Genomic DNA, 16,368 nt, shown 5'->3' on the forward strand with positions numbered 1-16,368 from the left:
ATCTCTTAAATCTCCCACTGTCACTGTCACTGTCATCCCATTGTAAATAAATTTGCTCAAGCGGGCACCAGTAATGTCTTCATTCATCCCAGCCCTGAGATTTTAGCAGCTTCTCCTTACTCATCTTTCCCAACGATTGGAGGCTCTTTCAGGGTGAAGGGAATGAGACCTGTATTGTTACTGTATTTGGCATATCAAATATGCCACGGGGAGCTTGCCAGGCTCTTCAATGTCTCAGCTATTTACCTACGAGAAATTAAATATAGTTACTATAGTTAACACACCCTAAACAAAGCCACCTTAGGTAACCTAAGGATGGTAATCCCTCCTCTGGACCGAGGTTCTCCCACAAATTTTTTTTTTAATTAATCATAACATGCACATAGAGAAAAGTGCAAAAACTGAAAGCAAATTGTCACAAACTGACCCTACCTGTGAGACAACACTCTGTTTACAAAACGTTGGCAGCAGGTTCTGGCTGAGGGAGTGGTGAACAAGCCAAGACCTCGAGCAGGGCCCCAAAAGGGGGTGCCAGAAAGTTCAATCATTAAAATAAAGGCTTTTAATGCACATTCTGTGTGTGTGCATGAACACATGTGTGTGTGAGTGTGCGTGCACGCATTTGTGTGAGCACGCATGTGCATGCGTGTGTGTGTGTGTGCGTGTGTGTGTGTGTGTATATTAAGTTTATTTAGAGAAACATAAAGAGAGGTGTTAGGAAGTCACATGATTTGGCAGCCAGGTAATAGCCAGGAGGTGCTTCCTTGCCTTGCCTTGTACCTGGCTGACCCAGGTTCGATCCCCGCCACCTCATATGGTTCCCTGAACCCACCAGGAATGATCCCTGAGCACAGAGACAGGAGTAAGCACTGAGAATCTCTGGATGTGCCCCACCCTCCAAAAAAAGAAAGAACATAGGTTTCTCTGGAAGGGAGAGAGCCAAATACACATCCCTGGTTGAGATCAGGCAAATTGCCTAGATAAGAGAATGTGTCTAATGCTATATATATATATATACACACACATATATATGTATATATATATATGTATGTATATATATGTATGTATATATATTTGGTTTTGGGGCCACACCTGGTGGGGCTCCTGGATCTGCACACTAAGGAATCACTCCTGGTTGACTCAGGGAGCAAATGGGGAGCTGGGGTTTGAATCTAGGTTGGCAATCTAGGTGTGTAAGGCAAGTGCCCTAACCGCTGTACTATCTCTGCCCATGTGATATTTTTTGGTTTTTTTTTTTTATTGCTTTTTGGGTCATACCTGGCAATGCACAGGAGTCATTCCTGGCTCATGCACTCAGGAATTATCCCTGGCGGCGCTCAAGGGACCATATGGGATGCTGGGATTCGAACCCGGGTCGGCCGCGTTCAAGGCAAACGCCCTACCTGCTGTGCTATCGCTCCAGCCCCCCATGTGATATTTTTTAAGGTCAAAATTAATGCAATTAAATGCACAATTAAAAAATGTCATGTTTTAGTGCTCAGAGCCCTTCCTGGAGATTCCTGGAGATTCTCGGCCAACCAGGTTAGTGACAGTGCGAGGGCCAGAGGATGCAGTGCTGTTCGGGCTCTGGAGTGCCAGGGATTCCCCGGGGCACCCAGTGCAGCTGGAGGCTTCCAGGCCTGCACTTTGTGATGCTGGGGGACCAGGCAGTGCTGGGGACCAAACCTGGGGTGGCTGTATACAAAGCAAGCTCCTTTAAGCCATGTACACACTCTTGGGTCCCAAATATCACATTTTATTTGGTTTGTTTTTTGCTTTTTGGGTCACACCCGGTGATGCACAGGGGTTACTCCTGGCTCATGCACTCAGGAATTACTCCTGGCGGTGCTCAGGGGACCATATGGGATGCTGGGAATCAAACCCTGGTCGGCCACTTGCAAGGCAAACACCCTACCCACTGTGCTATTGCTCCAGCCCCCAAATATCACATTTTAAACTAAAGACAGCCTTAGTAACAGCGCCGTGGGGAGTCACAGTAAAGCCGAGGTCCAAAGGAAGAAAAGCTCATCACACTGCTGCTAATCCCAGCCTAACTCCAGCCCTCGCATCAGCCCCCGCGTTGTTGTGGGCCCCTGCCTTCAGTGAACTGCTCTCCAGACACCCCAACTCACAGGTAGGTTCCGCTCGTTTTTGAGCTGTGTGCACATGAATTTATGCTCTTTGTACATGGCCATACAGTTTCCTGCACCCCACACCTACAAACTGTCTGGGGTTCCGCCAGGTTCTTGCCTGCCAGGGAGGGGCACTGAAATGAGGAGGAGCTGTCGGGCACTTTACAGTCCTGAGTGGCGGCGGGCAGGCAAGTGGAGTAGCAGGAGCCCCAGACTCTGCTCAGTGTAGGGAGGGAGCCCAGTGGTCTTTGGAAAGGGCAGAGTTCAGAGGACTCGCTGGATCCGGGAATGAGAGAGCGAGAGGAGTCATCAAAGATGCCAGATCTGGGACTAGAGCAGTGATAGCATAGCGGGTAAGGCATTTGCCTTGCACGTGGCCGACCCGGGTTAGATTCCCAGCATCCCATATGGTCCCCTGAGCACCGCCAGGGGTAACTCCTAAGTGCATGAGGCAGGATTAACCTCTGTGCATCAGTGAGTGTGACCCAAAAAGAAAACAAAAGCCATTTCTGAGCTGGTGACCAGGAAGGATGGGGAAGACAATAAGTATAGACTTATTTACTATTATGATGATTTTGGTTTGTTTTGGGACCACATCTAGCAGTTCTTAGGCTTCCTGTGCTCAGGGATCACTCCTGGTGAGCTCAGGGGACCATATGGGATGCTGGGGATCGAACCCAGGTTGGCTGGGTGCAAGGCAAGTGCCTTACCCACTGTACTATCCCTCCATCCCATTGTTATTGTTATTATTTTGGTTTGGGGGACCACATCCGGCAGTGTTGGGTACTCAGGGGGTGACTCCTGATAGCAGGGATCAATCCTAGGCTTCCTGCATAGAAAACATGTGCTCTAGCCATTGTGCTATCTCTCCCACTCCAGAACGTTGGTTTTTAAACGTGGTTGAGCATAGCCAGAGGGGAGTGGTGTTCCAGAAAGAGGGAGAAGAGGTGGTTCCTTCAGTACCTCCCAGTGCTGAAGGCAGGGGAGGTCCCATCTGTACTTCAGAAGAGGCTGGCAAAGAGGAGCCAAAGGGATAAAGAGATGCTGAAAAGTGCTCTGGGAGGAGGTGTTCCGAGCTGGTGTGCAAAACAGAATGAATATAATAAACACCAGCCCACTTGGCCCATCAGCCTCCCAGGAGTCAATACCATGTTTACCTGCAGAAGATTTGAATTGCAAAACATCCAGCAGGTTAGGCGCACTCTGGGCTCAGCCACTGCCGGCTGGCCAGACGCCCCCCCACCCCACTCCGGGGGGCCCCCCCATCTCCTTACCTCATCCGTAGCTGACTCAGCAAAGCCGCCAGAGATGCTTGCCTTTAAAGGCAAAAAAAAAAAAAAAAAAGGAAGAGAAGCTTTTCTCTGGGCAGTTTACTCATTCTTGCCTGACACCATCGCTCGGGCTCCCAGCAGCGCCACCCCACACAGAGCCAGACGTGCGCGCGCGCGTGCTCTCAGACACGACCCGGCCGCGGCATCCGCCCAGCCACCTGGCACTTCCCAGCCAGCCCCAGAGACTTCTTTTGCATTCGACTGGCTAGGACTGGCTGGAACCGCTTCGAATCAGACCCAGACAAGTGTGAGTTCCTTCCAGAGCCTGCCCTGGGAGCCCGGCTCTGGGAGAAGGCACTGGTCTCTCCAGCCCTCACACTCATTTAAAAGCCTGCGGGCAGGGGAGGGCAGAAGGTTGACTGCGAGTTCCACGGGCCCTTCCTTCCCTTAACCCTCTCTGTTCCCATGGCCTGGTTGCACGCTGCCCATGGAGCTCCCCTGCTGTCATTTGAGGGTCCCACTCTGTCACTTCTCTCACTCAGATTCCAGCTTCTCAACCTCTATATGCCCCAGAGTTTCCTTTCAACCTGGATCCCTTCCTGGGGGCCCCATAGGCTCCTGCGGTGGTGCCCATTTATGTGACTTTTCGCCTGTGGCTTCCCTTGGAATATTCTGGTAGCCCCCAGCCCCCTCAGGCTGAAAAAGGGATTCTATGTCCCATAGGGGCTCCTTTGAGCCTGAGAGATAGAACAGGGGTTAAGGCACTTGCATGGTCCGTCGACTCGACTCGGGTTCATGCTACCTACACCAACATCTGAACACCTCCAAGAGTGATCCCTGAGCACAGAGTCAGGAGTAAGCCCTGAGCACAGCCAGGTGCCGCCCAACCTCCCCTCCAGCCCCCAAAAGAACAGAAAAGTTCAAAGGAGTTCCTCTGCCTGGCAGGCTCTGCCTTAAACTGCACCTTCACTCCCCCCCCAACTCCAGGCACCCCAAACTTCCAGTGTCAGCAGCATTTTCTTGGGCTTTTTATGGAGTTCCCTCACTGGTCTGGGTGAAATCCTGTTTCCCAGAACTCCACCACCCAAATCAGACAAACCCGCTGAGAATCTAACCTCTGATCCAGAATTAAGGGTTTCTGATGAAGCTGCCGCCAAACAGTAGCCTCCGGGGGTCATAAAATCCTGACAAGAGAGAGTTTGTCAGAGCTGGAATTTCAGACAGGTAACGGGGTCTGTTTGGGCAGGCTTGGCGGGGTGCGGCAAAGATAAAGATGTTTCCCTGGCTGCTCGGCTTTGTCTTCCAGTGGCACTTTGGCCACAGGAACAGAATTTGACTGAATTTCTGACACGTGAATGAGACAGGTTTATCTGTTGTGATTTTAGTTGAAAAAATTAAGGGGGGGGGATTGGAATTATAGCACAATGGATAGGGCACATGCCTTGCATGCAGCCACCCGGGTTCAAGCAATCCCCAGCATCCTGTAGGACCCCCCCAAGCCCACCAGGATCGATTCCTGAGTGCAGAACCAAGAGTAACCCCTGAGAAGCGCTGGGTACACCTCCCCCCCTCGTTTTTCCACCTCCCTTTCCTGTGTTGTAGAGAGAAGAGTCCAATGGGTTGAGCTCCTGCTCTGCATGCTGGAGACTCGGGTTCAATCCCCAGGACTTCGGTCTCTCCAGCACCACCAGGAGTGATCCCTGAGCACAGAACTGAGAGTAGCCCCTAAGAACTGATGGGTGTGGCCCCTGCACCTAAATGAATAAACAGAATCCCCCTTCCTGCCCCTGTGTGTGCTGTTGTTGGATGATTGGAAGACACAGGGTTGGCTGTGGCACTCATCAGGGGGTGGCACATCTGGCTGGGTCCTGCCACACTTGGCCAGTGTCCCCAGGGGTCACACATACTGTGGTTGTGCTTGTCACTACCCGTGTTACCCAGAGGTCATTCCCTGTGGTAGGGAATCAGAGTCTGGTGCTCCTCGCCGTGCTCTGGGGCCACCAGTGCTTCCCCCTTTGCTGTAGGCTGCCACGCAGGGCTGGGCATTCAACCCGGAGCCCGGTGGATATGTTTTTACCACTTGTGTTATCTCCCCAGTCTCAGCCTGCATTATCTTTAGTGGTGGCATAAACACACCTACTGTGATACATGGACGGAGCACTCTCTGGTGAGATACCACGATGGCCCCAGGACTGCACTTAGCATATGTGGGATGAACTGGGGATCAAACTCAAGGCCTCATGCTTATGAAGTAGGCACCTTTGCCACTGAGCTATCCTCAGGTCCTAGGACAGTTTATTTGGATAAACTTTTTTTGGGGGGAGACATACTTGGCAGCGCTCAGGACTTACCTAGCTCTCTGCTCTGCTCAGAGATCACTCCTGGATGGGCTTGGGGGACCATATGGGTCAGCCACGTGCAAGGCAAATGCCCTATCCACTGAACTATCTGTCCAGCCCCCTGGATAAACTGTTACAGACATCCATGTTTCCCAGCCAGGTGGGGGATATTATGCCCATTTTTTAAGATGTGATTTATGGGGATCAGAAAAGGGATTTGATATCTATAATAGTTGGCACTAGCAGGAATCCAAGTTCAGCGTCGGAATCCAGATTAGGAATCTGAATCCAGTCCAAATCAGCCTCTGAGTGTGACCTAGAGAGTCTTCTGCTGCTTCTAAATACTGTCTGCTGTCTCTGTACATGTTCTCTCCACCAAGAACGGCTTTTCAGGGGCCGGAGGGAAGGTACAGTGGGTGGGATGCTTGCTTGCACACTGCCGTCGCTGAGTGGGGCAGACCCATAGCCAGGCATGAGCCGCCCACACGGAGCCCCAGAGAGACTGAGCAGGGAAGTGGCAGATCCCAGTGTGGAAAGACGGGAAGAATGGCAGGAAACGAAGATTTGTTCGAAGATCTTCATCTATTCCTGCCTTCTCCTTCACACCTTCATCCAGACCTATCAGCTATAAAGGTCCAGACCTATAAAGGTCCTCCAGCAGCCTACGGCGAGACACCAAAGGGCCAGGGAGAGATTCCCTCTCAGGAAACTTGGGACAAGTCCCAGGGGTGCTCTGTGTGATCAGAAGAAATGTGGCATGTAGAGTCAGGCAGAGGGAATGAAAGGAGCAAGTTGCAACAATAGCAAGTGCCTGAGCTTAGGGACAGTGGCCCAAGGCCTTTATGGCCAGGCTGGGGCCCATCCCTAACATTGCCAGACTACTCGCAGGGGCCTTGGGTGGAAGAGCAGCTGCAGGCCTGCAGGCAGGTGGGAGCCAAGGAGGACTGGGAGAAATCAGCAGGACTTGGTGGCATCTCAAACCAGAGAAGACGGCCCCAAACTTTTTCAGGCTGAGTGGCCGGGCCCTCACAAAACTAAGAGTCAAGGCCTGCCTTCTCTCCGGGAGGTCCCTACCCAGTCAGGATGCATCTGGGCCTGCTTTGCACACTGTTCAGAGGGAGATCTCCCAGTCCCGTGCTCAGCTTGGCCCCTTCACTGCTAAGAGAAAGGCCCGCCCCCTACACCCAGAGTTTACCCTCAGGATAGCGGCCAGACTTTTGTCCTGGGGGGAATCTCCCTGCACTGTGTAAGGTGCTATCCTAGAAACAATACCGTGAAATCGGAACAAACCAGGTGCATGTCCAAGGAGTACTACAGGAGTGTGTTTCTGAGTGTTAGCGGTGCTAGGGACTTCAGCAATTCGGGTAGAAATTTTGACTTATGCGAGGGCAGGCGACTGGAGATATCTGTCCCCTTTACCCAGGGGAAAACCTGCCGGGGTTGCGCTGCGCCCGATTTTAGACGGCAGGGGCCGGCTCAAACTCAAGGCGGCTTGAGAAGTGAGATCAGTCCTAGATTCACAAGGACCGTTGGGAGTGGAGGAAGGCTTCACGGAGGAGGCGACAGCAGTCCAGCTCAGAGAAGGGATGTGTATAGGGATTTGCAGGCAGAGGGCCCGGCACAGCGGGACGTGGAGAAGGTAGAAAAGCGCCGAGACCTCCCCTGAGTCTGTCCCCCGCCTACTTCAATAGCCCGGAACGGCCTTAATTCTCAGCACTTTAGAAATTCTAAGTAGCCAGATCTCGGAGGTGGCCTGATCCTCGCCCGGCCCGGCCCGGCCGGACGCAGGTCCCGGGGGGCGCGGCGGGAGGGCTGCCGAGTCTCGGGCAGGCGCCACCATGTTGCCAGGCGGCCGTCAGGGCCCCGCGAGACGCGCCCCCCGGGCCCAGCCGCACGGCCAGCGCGCCCCCCGGGGTGCGGGGAGCCCGCCAGGCGCGGCGGCGGCGGCCCGAGGCGGCGAGCGGGGCGGGCGCGCTCGCCCCCGGCCCCGGAGGCCACGCCCCCCGGAATTGCACCCCCGCTGGCCCCGCCCCCCGGCTCGGCCCATCCCCAAAACCTACCGCACGCACCCGCCGCCGCCAGCCCGTGGCCCCGCTCCTTAAAACGCTCCAGGCGGGCTCCGGGGCCACTCGAAGAGCAGGGCCCGCGGGAGTCGCCAGCCGCCAGCGCGGAGTCTCGCCACCGGAGCCGCCCGCCCGCCCGCCCGCCCGCGCACCCGGCGCACCCGGCGCAGCCAGAGCCTCCGGCGCCGCGCGGCCATGGAGCCCAGCAGCAAGGTGAGCGCCAGCCCGCGGGGCCCCGCGCCGCCCCCCGCGCCGCGCGCCCCCCGGCCCGGCCCGGCCCGGCTCGGCCCAGCCCAGCCCAGCCCGGCCCGGCGCGGCGCGGCGCGGCGGAGCGGCGGGGCGGCGGGGCGGAGGGGCGGCAGCAGCACTCGCGGGGATGCGGGGCGCGCCGCGTGCGGGTCCGGCGCCCGCGCCCGCGCCCAGGGGCCCGGCTTCCTTCCGGGGGCGCCGCCGCGCTGTCCACGCGGCCCGCCGGCGCCCCGAGCCCCCGGGGCAGGGTGGCCGCACGTCGCTCACGCACTCGGGCCGCGCTCCTCCCGGCGCGGGGGAGGGGGCCCGAGCGCGGCGCCCATTGGCTGAGCGGGCCGAGCCCCCAGCCCGGCCCCGGCTCGGGCGCGCGAGGAGGCGGGATCCGCCCCCACTCGGCCGGCCGCGCGCCCCCCGCCCCGCGCGCCTCCCGCCGCCCGAGACCCTGGGGACGAGCGGCCGCGCGGGGCCGGCGCCCGAGGCCCTTCTTTCCGAGTGGTGCAGGCCCCGAGATCCGGGGAGATGTGCTCCGAGGGGGCCCGAGGGTCCGGGGGCGCGGGGAAGGCGCCGCCGGTGGGAGCCCCCCGCGCGGGCGGGAAGCGCTTCTGTCCCCCGCAAGGGGGGCTCGTTCTGCGGCGCGGTCCTTGGTTTTCCCCGAGTCGCCCCTTTCGGCAGATGTTTCTGCTGCCCCCCCCTTGAGAGCCAGGCATGGTTTCTTTCCTCTCTTCCCACTGCAAAGAGTTATTTTCAAGACCCTCTTTTTTTAGGGGGTGGGGTTGAGTAGGGGGAATCCTTGTTTCTTCTTGAATTATCCCCACTTGGCAGTGAATTTCCACATTTTTTGACGTGGGGCCGGGCGGAACTCTGCACTTCCCGTCGGGGGCTTTCGTGGGATGGAGCTGGGTCCCGGCTGGGCTAAAGGCACCCGGCCGGCAACGGAATAACTCGGACCTGTAGCGTCCGCACAACTTGGTGCTCCCGCCCTGACCCCGGGTCTAGCGCGGGGAGACCTGGCGGAGCGTGAGCACCTTTCCCGACCATCCTGGGGGGAGCCGTTAGGCCGAGATGGAACAAAATATAAATCAAACCAGTTGCGATTGGGCCGGAGCAAGCCAGCAACGCCTCTGAGCTTCGGTTCTTTGTGATATTATGAGGATAGTTTCTTCACTTACTCAAGGCCAAGAACGGGCTGTCCCGCTGGGTGTTACTTTTTGGTTAGTTTGGGCGTTTTTGTTTGTTTGTTTTTGGGGGCCACACCCTGTGTTGCTTGAGTGGCCCTGCACCAGAGGCCCCCAGCCTTGGGGACCAGGGGGTGCCAGGGATGGAACTCCGGCTTCCTGCATGCAGAGCGTGTGCTCGGTCCGTTGGGCATCTCTCTGACCCAGGAGCTGGGTGTTTAATTGCCGAGAGGGTAAGTGAACATTGGGAGCGGAGACGGAAAAGTGCAGGGGAAATCAGCAGGCACTTAGGGCTTCCAGGCTCTTGGCCCAAATGCTTCTCAGTCCCTGACCTTTCCCAGCAGGCTGCTGACGGGAAATGTCTGAAGTTCTCCAGCCAGTGAGGGACTGAGCGGGATTTGAATCCATCCAGTCAGAAAGGATTTCAGGGGCCAGAGCCTTTGCACAGGGCTCTCTTGTGTTGTACATGGCCAGCCCAGGTTCGATCCCCGGCACCCCAGATGGTTCCCGGAGCCTGCCAGGCTTGATCCCTGAACGCAGAACCAGGAGTAAACCCTGAGCACAAAAACAGGAGGAAGGCCTGAGCACCAACAGGTGTGGCCCCAAAACAAAAATAACAAACAAACGAAGAGATTTCAGTCGCCAGCTTCCCTTTCCGCCACGGGCTGGCTTTGATTTGGGGCTGAAGGTGGAGGATGTCACTCACTGCGGGCAGCCCTCTTGCACACTCCCTCTGAGTGCTTAGTGGGCGAGTGTTTGCACGAAACAGCCCCCAGACTTGACTGTCTGCCCCGCTGAGCGCTAATTTTGGAGTGCCTTCCACGTGCTCATATGTTCACGTTATATTTGGAGATTTCTCTGCCTATGTGCAGTAGAAATTTCAAATGGCAAAATTACAAGTACAGGTATTTAGGAGTGAGGGTGCTTACGCCCTCCAGGTCATCCTGAGTACATTCAGGGAGAAAGCCTTCTTTCTGTGGGTTTGAGGAGCAGGCCCAGCCTTTCTGCGCCCGATGTTAGACTAAGGTTGAAAGGTGAGGGCACTTGCCCAGGGCCATAAGACCAGGTTTCTGATGCTGGACCTCTTTGTGCTGTGTGGTCCCTCTCATCTTCTGGGAACCAGGGCTTGACTCGGCCATCTTCCTTGTGCTCTCAAGCTCCTCTGTCACGGGGGTGTTGAGTTTAACTGAGTAGAAAGAAGCAGGAGCTGAGCCAAGGAGATGGCCTGAACGGCAGAGGCACATGAGCATGTGCCCCTATGTGCCACCCCTACCCCTCTGTCCCTCTCCAGCACTACATTGGGAGCAACCCCAGTGCATGGTTGGGTGTGCCCCCCAGTAAAACCAGGGAGTGAAGAGATGGTACAGAGTAATGCATTTGCTTTTTTTTTTTTTGGCTTTTTGGGTCACACCCGGCATTGCACAGGGGTTACTCCTGGCTCATGCATTCAGGAATCACTCCTGGCGGTGCTTGGGGGACCATATGGGATGCTGGGAATCAAACCCAGGTCGCCCATGTGCAAGGCAAATGCTCTACCCGCTGTGCTATCACTCCAGCCCCGGCATTTGCTTTGAATGTGGTTGATTTTCCTTCTGTCCCCATCACCATATATGATCTGAACACTGCCAGGTGTGGCTCCTTTCAAAAGTAGGGAGCTGACAGATGGTGTCACATGCCTCCCCCCTGGGGGCTCACTTTGCTCCTGCCCAGGCAAGGGCGAACCTAGCCGTGGTAGGAAGAGGTCTCTGAAAGTCCTGTGGACGGGGTTTTGGATTCCAGCTTAGCTCAGTTGTCTCATCTCCACAGTGTTATTTTCATTCTCTGTTTGAAAATTAAGGGGGAAATGCCTGTCCCTCCACAGACAACTCGGAAAATAGCCCTTCACCTCTTTGGACTCCCAGGATGCACCGCACTTACCTGGGCCCCTAGGTGAATTGTGCCAGGGTGGCCTGCCTCCTCAGGTCAGAAGTCTAGGATTCTGGTAACCTGAGCCCCACGATGTCCAGGCCAGGAGTGTTACTTGGTGGGTAAATCTGTCAAGTTTCCGTTGCTGGCCAATTTTCCTCCTGCGGAGGCTCACCTGGGTGAGAATTCCAGGCCCTGAGAGGAGGCTGCTCTGCACCTAAGAGATATACGTGCCTGTGACAGTCATAAGGCAATGCCAAGTGACTTTCCCAAGGTCACCCACAGAGCCTCCCACTGCACAGCGACCACAAGCTTTTTCTGGGATGACAGAGGAGAATGGAAAGTCAGAAAAAGGGACCTGCCACTGGGCAGAAGGCAGGAGCCTTGTCCAAAAGGAGGTTTTTTCATAGGGAAATGGAGGTGTTCTACAGCGCAAAAGAAAAAGGTGTACGTGGGGCCAGACACAGTAGAGGGGGCTAAGGTGCTTGCCTTGCACGTGGTCAACCTGATTCTATCCCTGGCACCCCATATGGTCTCCCAGGTGCCAATAGGAGTGGGCCCTATAGAGCCAGGGGTGAACCCTGAGCACTGCTGGGTGTGGTTCTAAAGCCAAAAAAAAAAAAAAGAAGAAGAAGAGGAAGGTGCTTTCAGACCAAGGAAGATAGTGCAGTGAATAAGCATACTTGCTTGTATTTGATCAGGGTTCAATCCCCAGTACCACGTATGGCTCCCTGGCCCCCCAGCACTGCCAGGATTGAGTCGATCCAGGAGTAAACCCTACTGGTTGTACCCCCGAAACAAATTTTTTATTCTTAATTTATTTTTTTGCTTTCTGGGTCACACCCAGCGATGCTAAGGAGTTACTCCTGGCGGTGCTCAGAGGACCACATGGGATGCTAGGGATTGTACCCAGGTCGGCCGTATGCAAGGCAAACGCCCTACCCGCTGTACAGTCCTCCAGCCCAAAACAAATTTTTTAAAGTACTTTTTTTTCCCTTTTTTTCTTGCTTTTTGATCACGCCCTGTGATGCTTAGGGGTTATTCCTGGCTCTGCACTCAGGAATTACTCCTGGTGGTGCTCAGGGGACCGTATGGTGTGCTGGGAATCAAACCCGGGTTGGCCGAGTGAGTGCAAGGCAAACGCCCTACCCGCTGTGCTATCGCTCCAGCCCCAAAAGTACTTTTTTAACCCCTGCTTTTTTTTTTTTTTGATGGGAGGGGGTGGTTTGGGCCACACCCAGCAGTTCTCAGGGCTTACTCCTGGCTCTGTTCTCAGGGATCACTTTTGGCAGAGCTCTAGGGACCTTAGGGTGCCAGCGGTCAAACCGGAGTTGACTACATGTGCCTCAGCTCCTTTACTGTCCCTCTGGCCCTGGCAGCCCTTCTTTTGATGGGGAGGTGGGGGGGGGTGTGCAGCCACATCTAACAGTGCTGAGGCGAGGGCAGCTGAAGGGGGGCCGGGGGCCGCCTGAGGCAGCTCCCCAGCCCCCATGCCTTTGTTTTCCGTGCCACCTTCCACTCACCCCTATGAGCAAGAATCTCCAGATGTCAGGACTTTGCTGGCTCTCTCTGGGCGCGCTGCAGAGCTTGACAACTGAAACCCTCTGTGAATGGAAACAAAAGGTGTCCTCACAAAACCGTGACTTGGGGAAGTGGCTTTCCTGGGAGCCCTGGTTTCCTTCCCTGGAGGGAGACCCGGGGAGGTTGGCTACCTCCTTTGGGTGTGGTGAGCCTCTCCCCGACCCACGGTCCAGTCGGAGGTGGGGTTCTAAGTGGAAAGACCCTTTGGGTGGACACGTAACTGTCTCCATGGCGATCCTGGCTTCCTCTCGAGCCATTCAGCACCCTGCTTTCTCCAAGCTGTGCCAGCCTCAATCGGAGTTGCACTTTTTCTAGTTCCCAGGGTGACATCCATCCCTGCCCCCACCCCCCAATTTCTCCCCCCCCCACCCTCCCCACACATACCAGGCGCACCCCAGCACCCCAGGCGGGCAGAGCCAGGGCAGCCTGAAACAAAGGGGGAAGTGTATGAACTGGCCGGGGACCTGCAGCCTCCCCCCTCCCCCAGCTCACTCCTGGGCAGAGGTGACAAAGCCACTCAGTCCGGGAACTGGCATCCCCTGGATGGTGGAGCCGAGCAGGCTCCCAGGCGTAGAGAGGCCGTGTCCTGGCTGGCAGGCCCGGGCCTGGCCACCAGCACAAAAATCCAATTGTTAGGTCCCTCAGTGGGAGGGGTGGCATGGAGCCTGTGGCTCTCCCCCCCCAGCCACCAGGCCCGGGAGGTGGCAGCCACTGCTCGGACATGGGGGTCGGCTGTGCCGGAGCCGCGGTTCCCTGGAGTGACACTTCTGCAGAATTGGGAAGCGTCCTTCCTCTCCAGAGCCTCAGCAGTACCACCCCACTGGGGCACTGGTTTCTGCCGTGCCAGGGCCCCTGCGCCCTGAAGTTGGGGAGAGCGTGCGCCAGATCTGCCGCTTACGGAACCTTTGGGGGGACTGAGCCCCCCCTGCAGGACACATCTGCCCCCAGGCCCCAAGCTCAGCTCCCCCAGCCCAGCATCTGGGAGCTGGGAGGAAAGGGCTTCTGGGAAACGTCTCTGCCACTTGACCTCAGGCTGACACCCGCCTGTAGGAGCTTGCCTCAACCACTGGAGCCCCCCCACTGCTCTGGGCCCAGCTGTGTGGGTGGGTTTGGGGCCACACCCGGCGGGTGCGTAGGGCTTACTCCTGGCTGTGTGCTGTGGGCTCGGGGGGACCATAGGTGGTGCCAGAGATGGAAGCCAGGTCAGCGGCATACAAGGCGATTGCCTTTCCCGCCGTCCTGTCGCTCTGGTCCCTGTGGGGTTTTAGTTGCTGAAGCAATGGGCCAACTCCCAAGAAGCGGCTGGAGTCACTTCTCCCAGTAGTAGTAGTCTGGCCTCTTAACCTCACAGGCCTGAACAGGCATCCGTGTGTGCCCAGAAGTGTCATTTATATGTCATGTCATCACTCGCGACAGAGTGGTGTGTGTCCCTGCATGCCCATCCTGGTCACCTGGCAGCCCGTCAACGTGCATCTCCACTGCATTCTTCCTCTGGCACATGCGGCCATCGTGCTGGTGCACTGTCTTCCCCTCCCTTGCCGATCTCCCTGGCGCTTCTCCTGTCAAGTACCCACAGATGGGTGGTGTCACTGCTGGTTTTCTTCCCTCGTTGCCCTGCCCACCGCAATGAAGCCATCGCACCACCCTCCTTTCTTCCAGCCACCTACCCCCTGATATTAATGATTTCTTTTCGGTCTCTCTTCCCCACCTCAAATACCCAGTTCCCTGAAGACTGGGATTTGGTTTAGTGTGTTACTGAGTCCCCACTGACCACACCAGTGTCATGAATGTGCATGCAGGCATTATCTTTCTTTAGTAGGAGGTTGTTTTTTTGTTTTTTTTGTTTTTTTTTTTTTTTTTGGTTTTTTTGGGTCACACCTGGCGATGCACAGGGGTTACTCCTGGCAATGCTCAGGGGACCATATGGGATGCTGGGATTTGAACCCGGGTTGGCCGCATGCAAGGCAAACGCCCTACCCGCTATGCTATCACTCCAGCCCCTTTAGTAGGAGTTTTTAAGTCTTTTTTGGTCTAGTTTGGGGGCCTGGCAGTGCTCAGGGCTTCCTCCTAGCTGTGTGCTCAGGGATCGCTCCTGGTGGGTCTCACGGACCATATATGGTGCCAGCAATCGAAACAGGGTCAGCTGTGTGCAAGCCTGTCACCCACCGTACTATCACGGGCGAGAGGGAACAAAGTTCTCTCCAAGGTCACTCAGGGGAGGAGCTGAGTCCTAATCTGCTGCTCTGGGTGATGGGGCCCTTCGCATATTCTCATCAAAGTAACTTTATCCTGGTCGCCTTGGGGCCCATCTCTCTCAGCCACCCCCCTGGGTATCTCCTTGGGGGCGTTGGCTTCTCCAGATGCCCTAGATTCCGACCCAGGAGCCACGCAAGAGCCACATACAGTCTGGGAGCCAGCTATTTTGCATTCAGTGCCTCCTTTTTGGACACACAACTTTGGCTTATTAAGGGAAGTTCATTTGTTTTTGCCTGGATGGCTTTTAAAATCCTGCATAGTCTATAGTTGGAGTTTGCAAAAATTGGAATTTTTTTCCTTTTTTTTTCTTCCCCCCCAGTGGGTGGGGATCACACCTGGCAGCCCCCTGTGTGCTGTGACCAAAGCAGGGCCTCCCATGGCAAGGCATGTATGTGATCAGCATTCAGCCCGTGAAGCTGCTTTGACCTGGAGATGAGAACTAGACTAGAGTGGATATCAACAGACTTTTGGGAGGGTGGGTGCAGTGTTTGTGCCCTGGTGGTCGTCAGGGCTTACTCCTGGCTCCGTGCTCAGGGGGTCACTCGCGGCAGTGCTTGGGGGCCAGTATGCGTGTGGGATCACACTTGAGTCTGCAAACGCCCTACCCCAGACTACCTCTCTGGCCCTGGACTTTATTTTAAAGGGTCAAATGGTAAGTAAATATCTTAGAGTTGTATACAAAATCCTGGTCCAATGGGGCATCTCTGCCTACACAGCCCAGAAGTTGCCACAAACAATATGTAAACAATGGGCCACGGCTACAGTAAACAATAGGCCAGGTTTGTCTCTTCATACAGCTTCATTAACGGCTCCTGACATTTACTTTTCACACTAGAACAACAACTTTTTAATAGACTTTCATGTATCAAAAAATACACCCCCCCTCGACCCCCCCAGTCACTTAGATCTGTACACCCTATTCTTGGCTGGCAGGCAGGATTTTGGCCCGCAGACCAGGATTTGCCAATCTTGGCTTAGAGCAAAATCCATCCGAAAGATTCTGTTTTGGAGGCCAGACGATTTCTGACTTGAGCTGGGTCTGCGCTGGCACCGGCCCAGCAGTCCCCAGAGAGTTGCAGGATTGGAATTTGACCTCCATAGACAGCACCAGGTAGAAACCTTGTTTCCTTCCGGGACCAGCACCCGGAAACAGTGGGGGGAGGCATGGAATGAGCTGACAGGGTGAAGAATTCCTGCACCAGAGACCCCTGCCCTCACCCCCACCCCCCAGTGGAAGCTTCGGGAAAGCCCGGGTCTTTCTGGTGGGGCACTTTTCCGTCTCTGAGGCAGTTTCCTCATCTGTGCAGTGGGAGCTTCTCCCCCAGAGCCTGGTGGTTAAATCAGGATGTGTCTGCAGCCCCTGGCACGCAGCCCAGCCCGGCACCTCCCTGGTACTG

At 55.9% G+C, this 16,368-nt stretch overlaps 1 protein-coding gene across 1 annotated transcript in view; it reads left to right on the forward strand.

Annotated features, from left to right (window-relative positions):
* The first annotated feature begins 7,820 nt into the window (after positions 1–7,820).
* Positions 7,821–16,368, forward strand: part of SLC2A1 (solute carrier family 2 member 1) — a 28,937-nt gene continuing 20,389 nt past the window's right edge. Inside the window, exon 1 of the mRNA XM_055138967.1 lies at positions 7,821–8,018. Within this exon, the coding sequence (XP_054994942.1) occupies positions 8,001–8,018 (18 nt within the window). The 5' untranslated portion in view covers positions 7,821–8,000. The remainder of the gene's footprint in view (positions 8,019–16,368) is intronic.

Source organism: Sorex araneus, chromosome 5 (genome assembly GCF_027595985.1).
Source record: "Sorex araneus isolate mSorAra2 chromosome 5, mSorAra2.pri, whole genome shotgun sequence".
In the NCBI taxonomy this organism is placed as follows: Eukaryota; Metazoa; Chordata; class Mammalia; order Eulipotyphla; family Soricidae; genus Sorex; species Sorex araneus.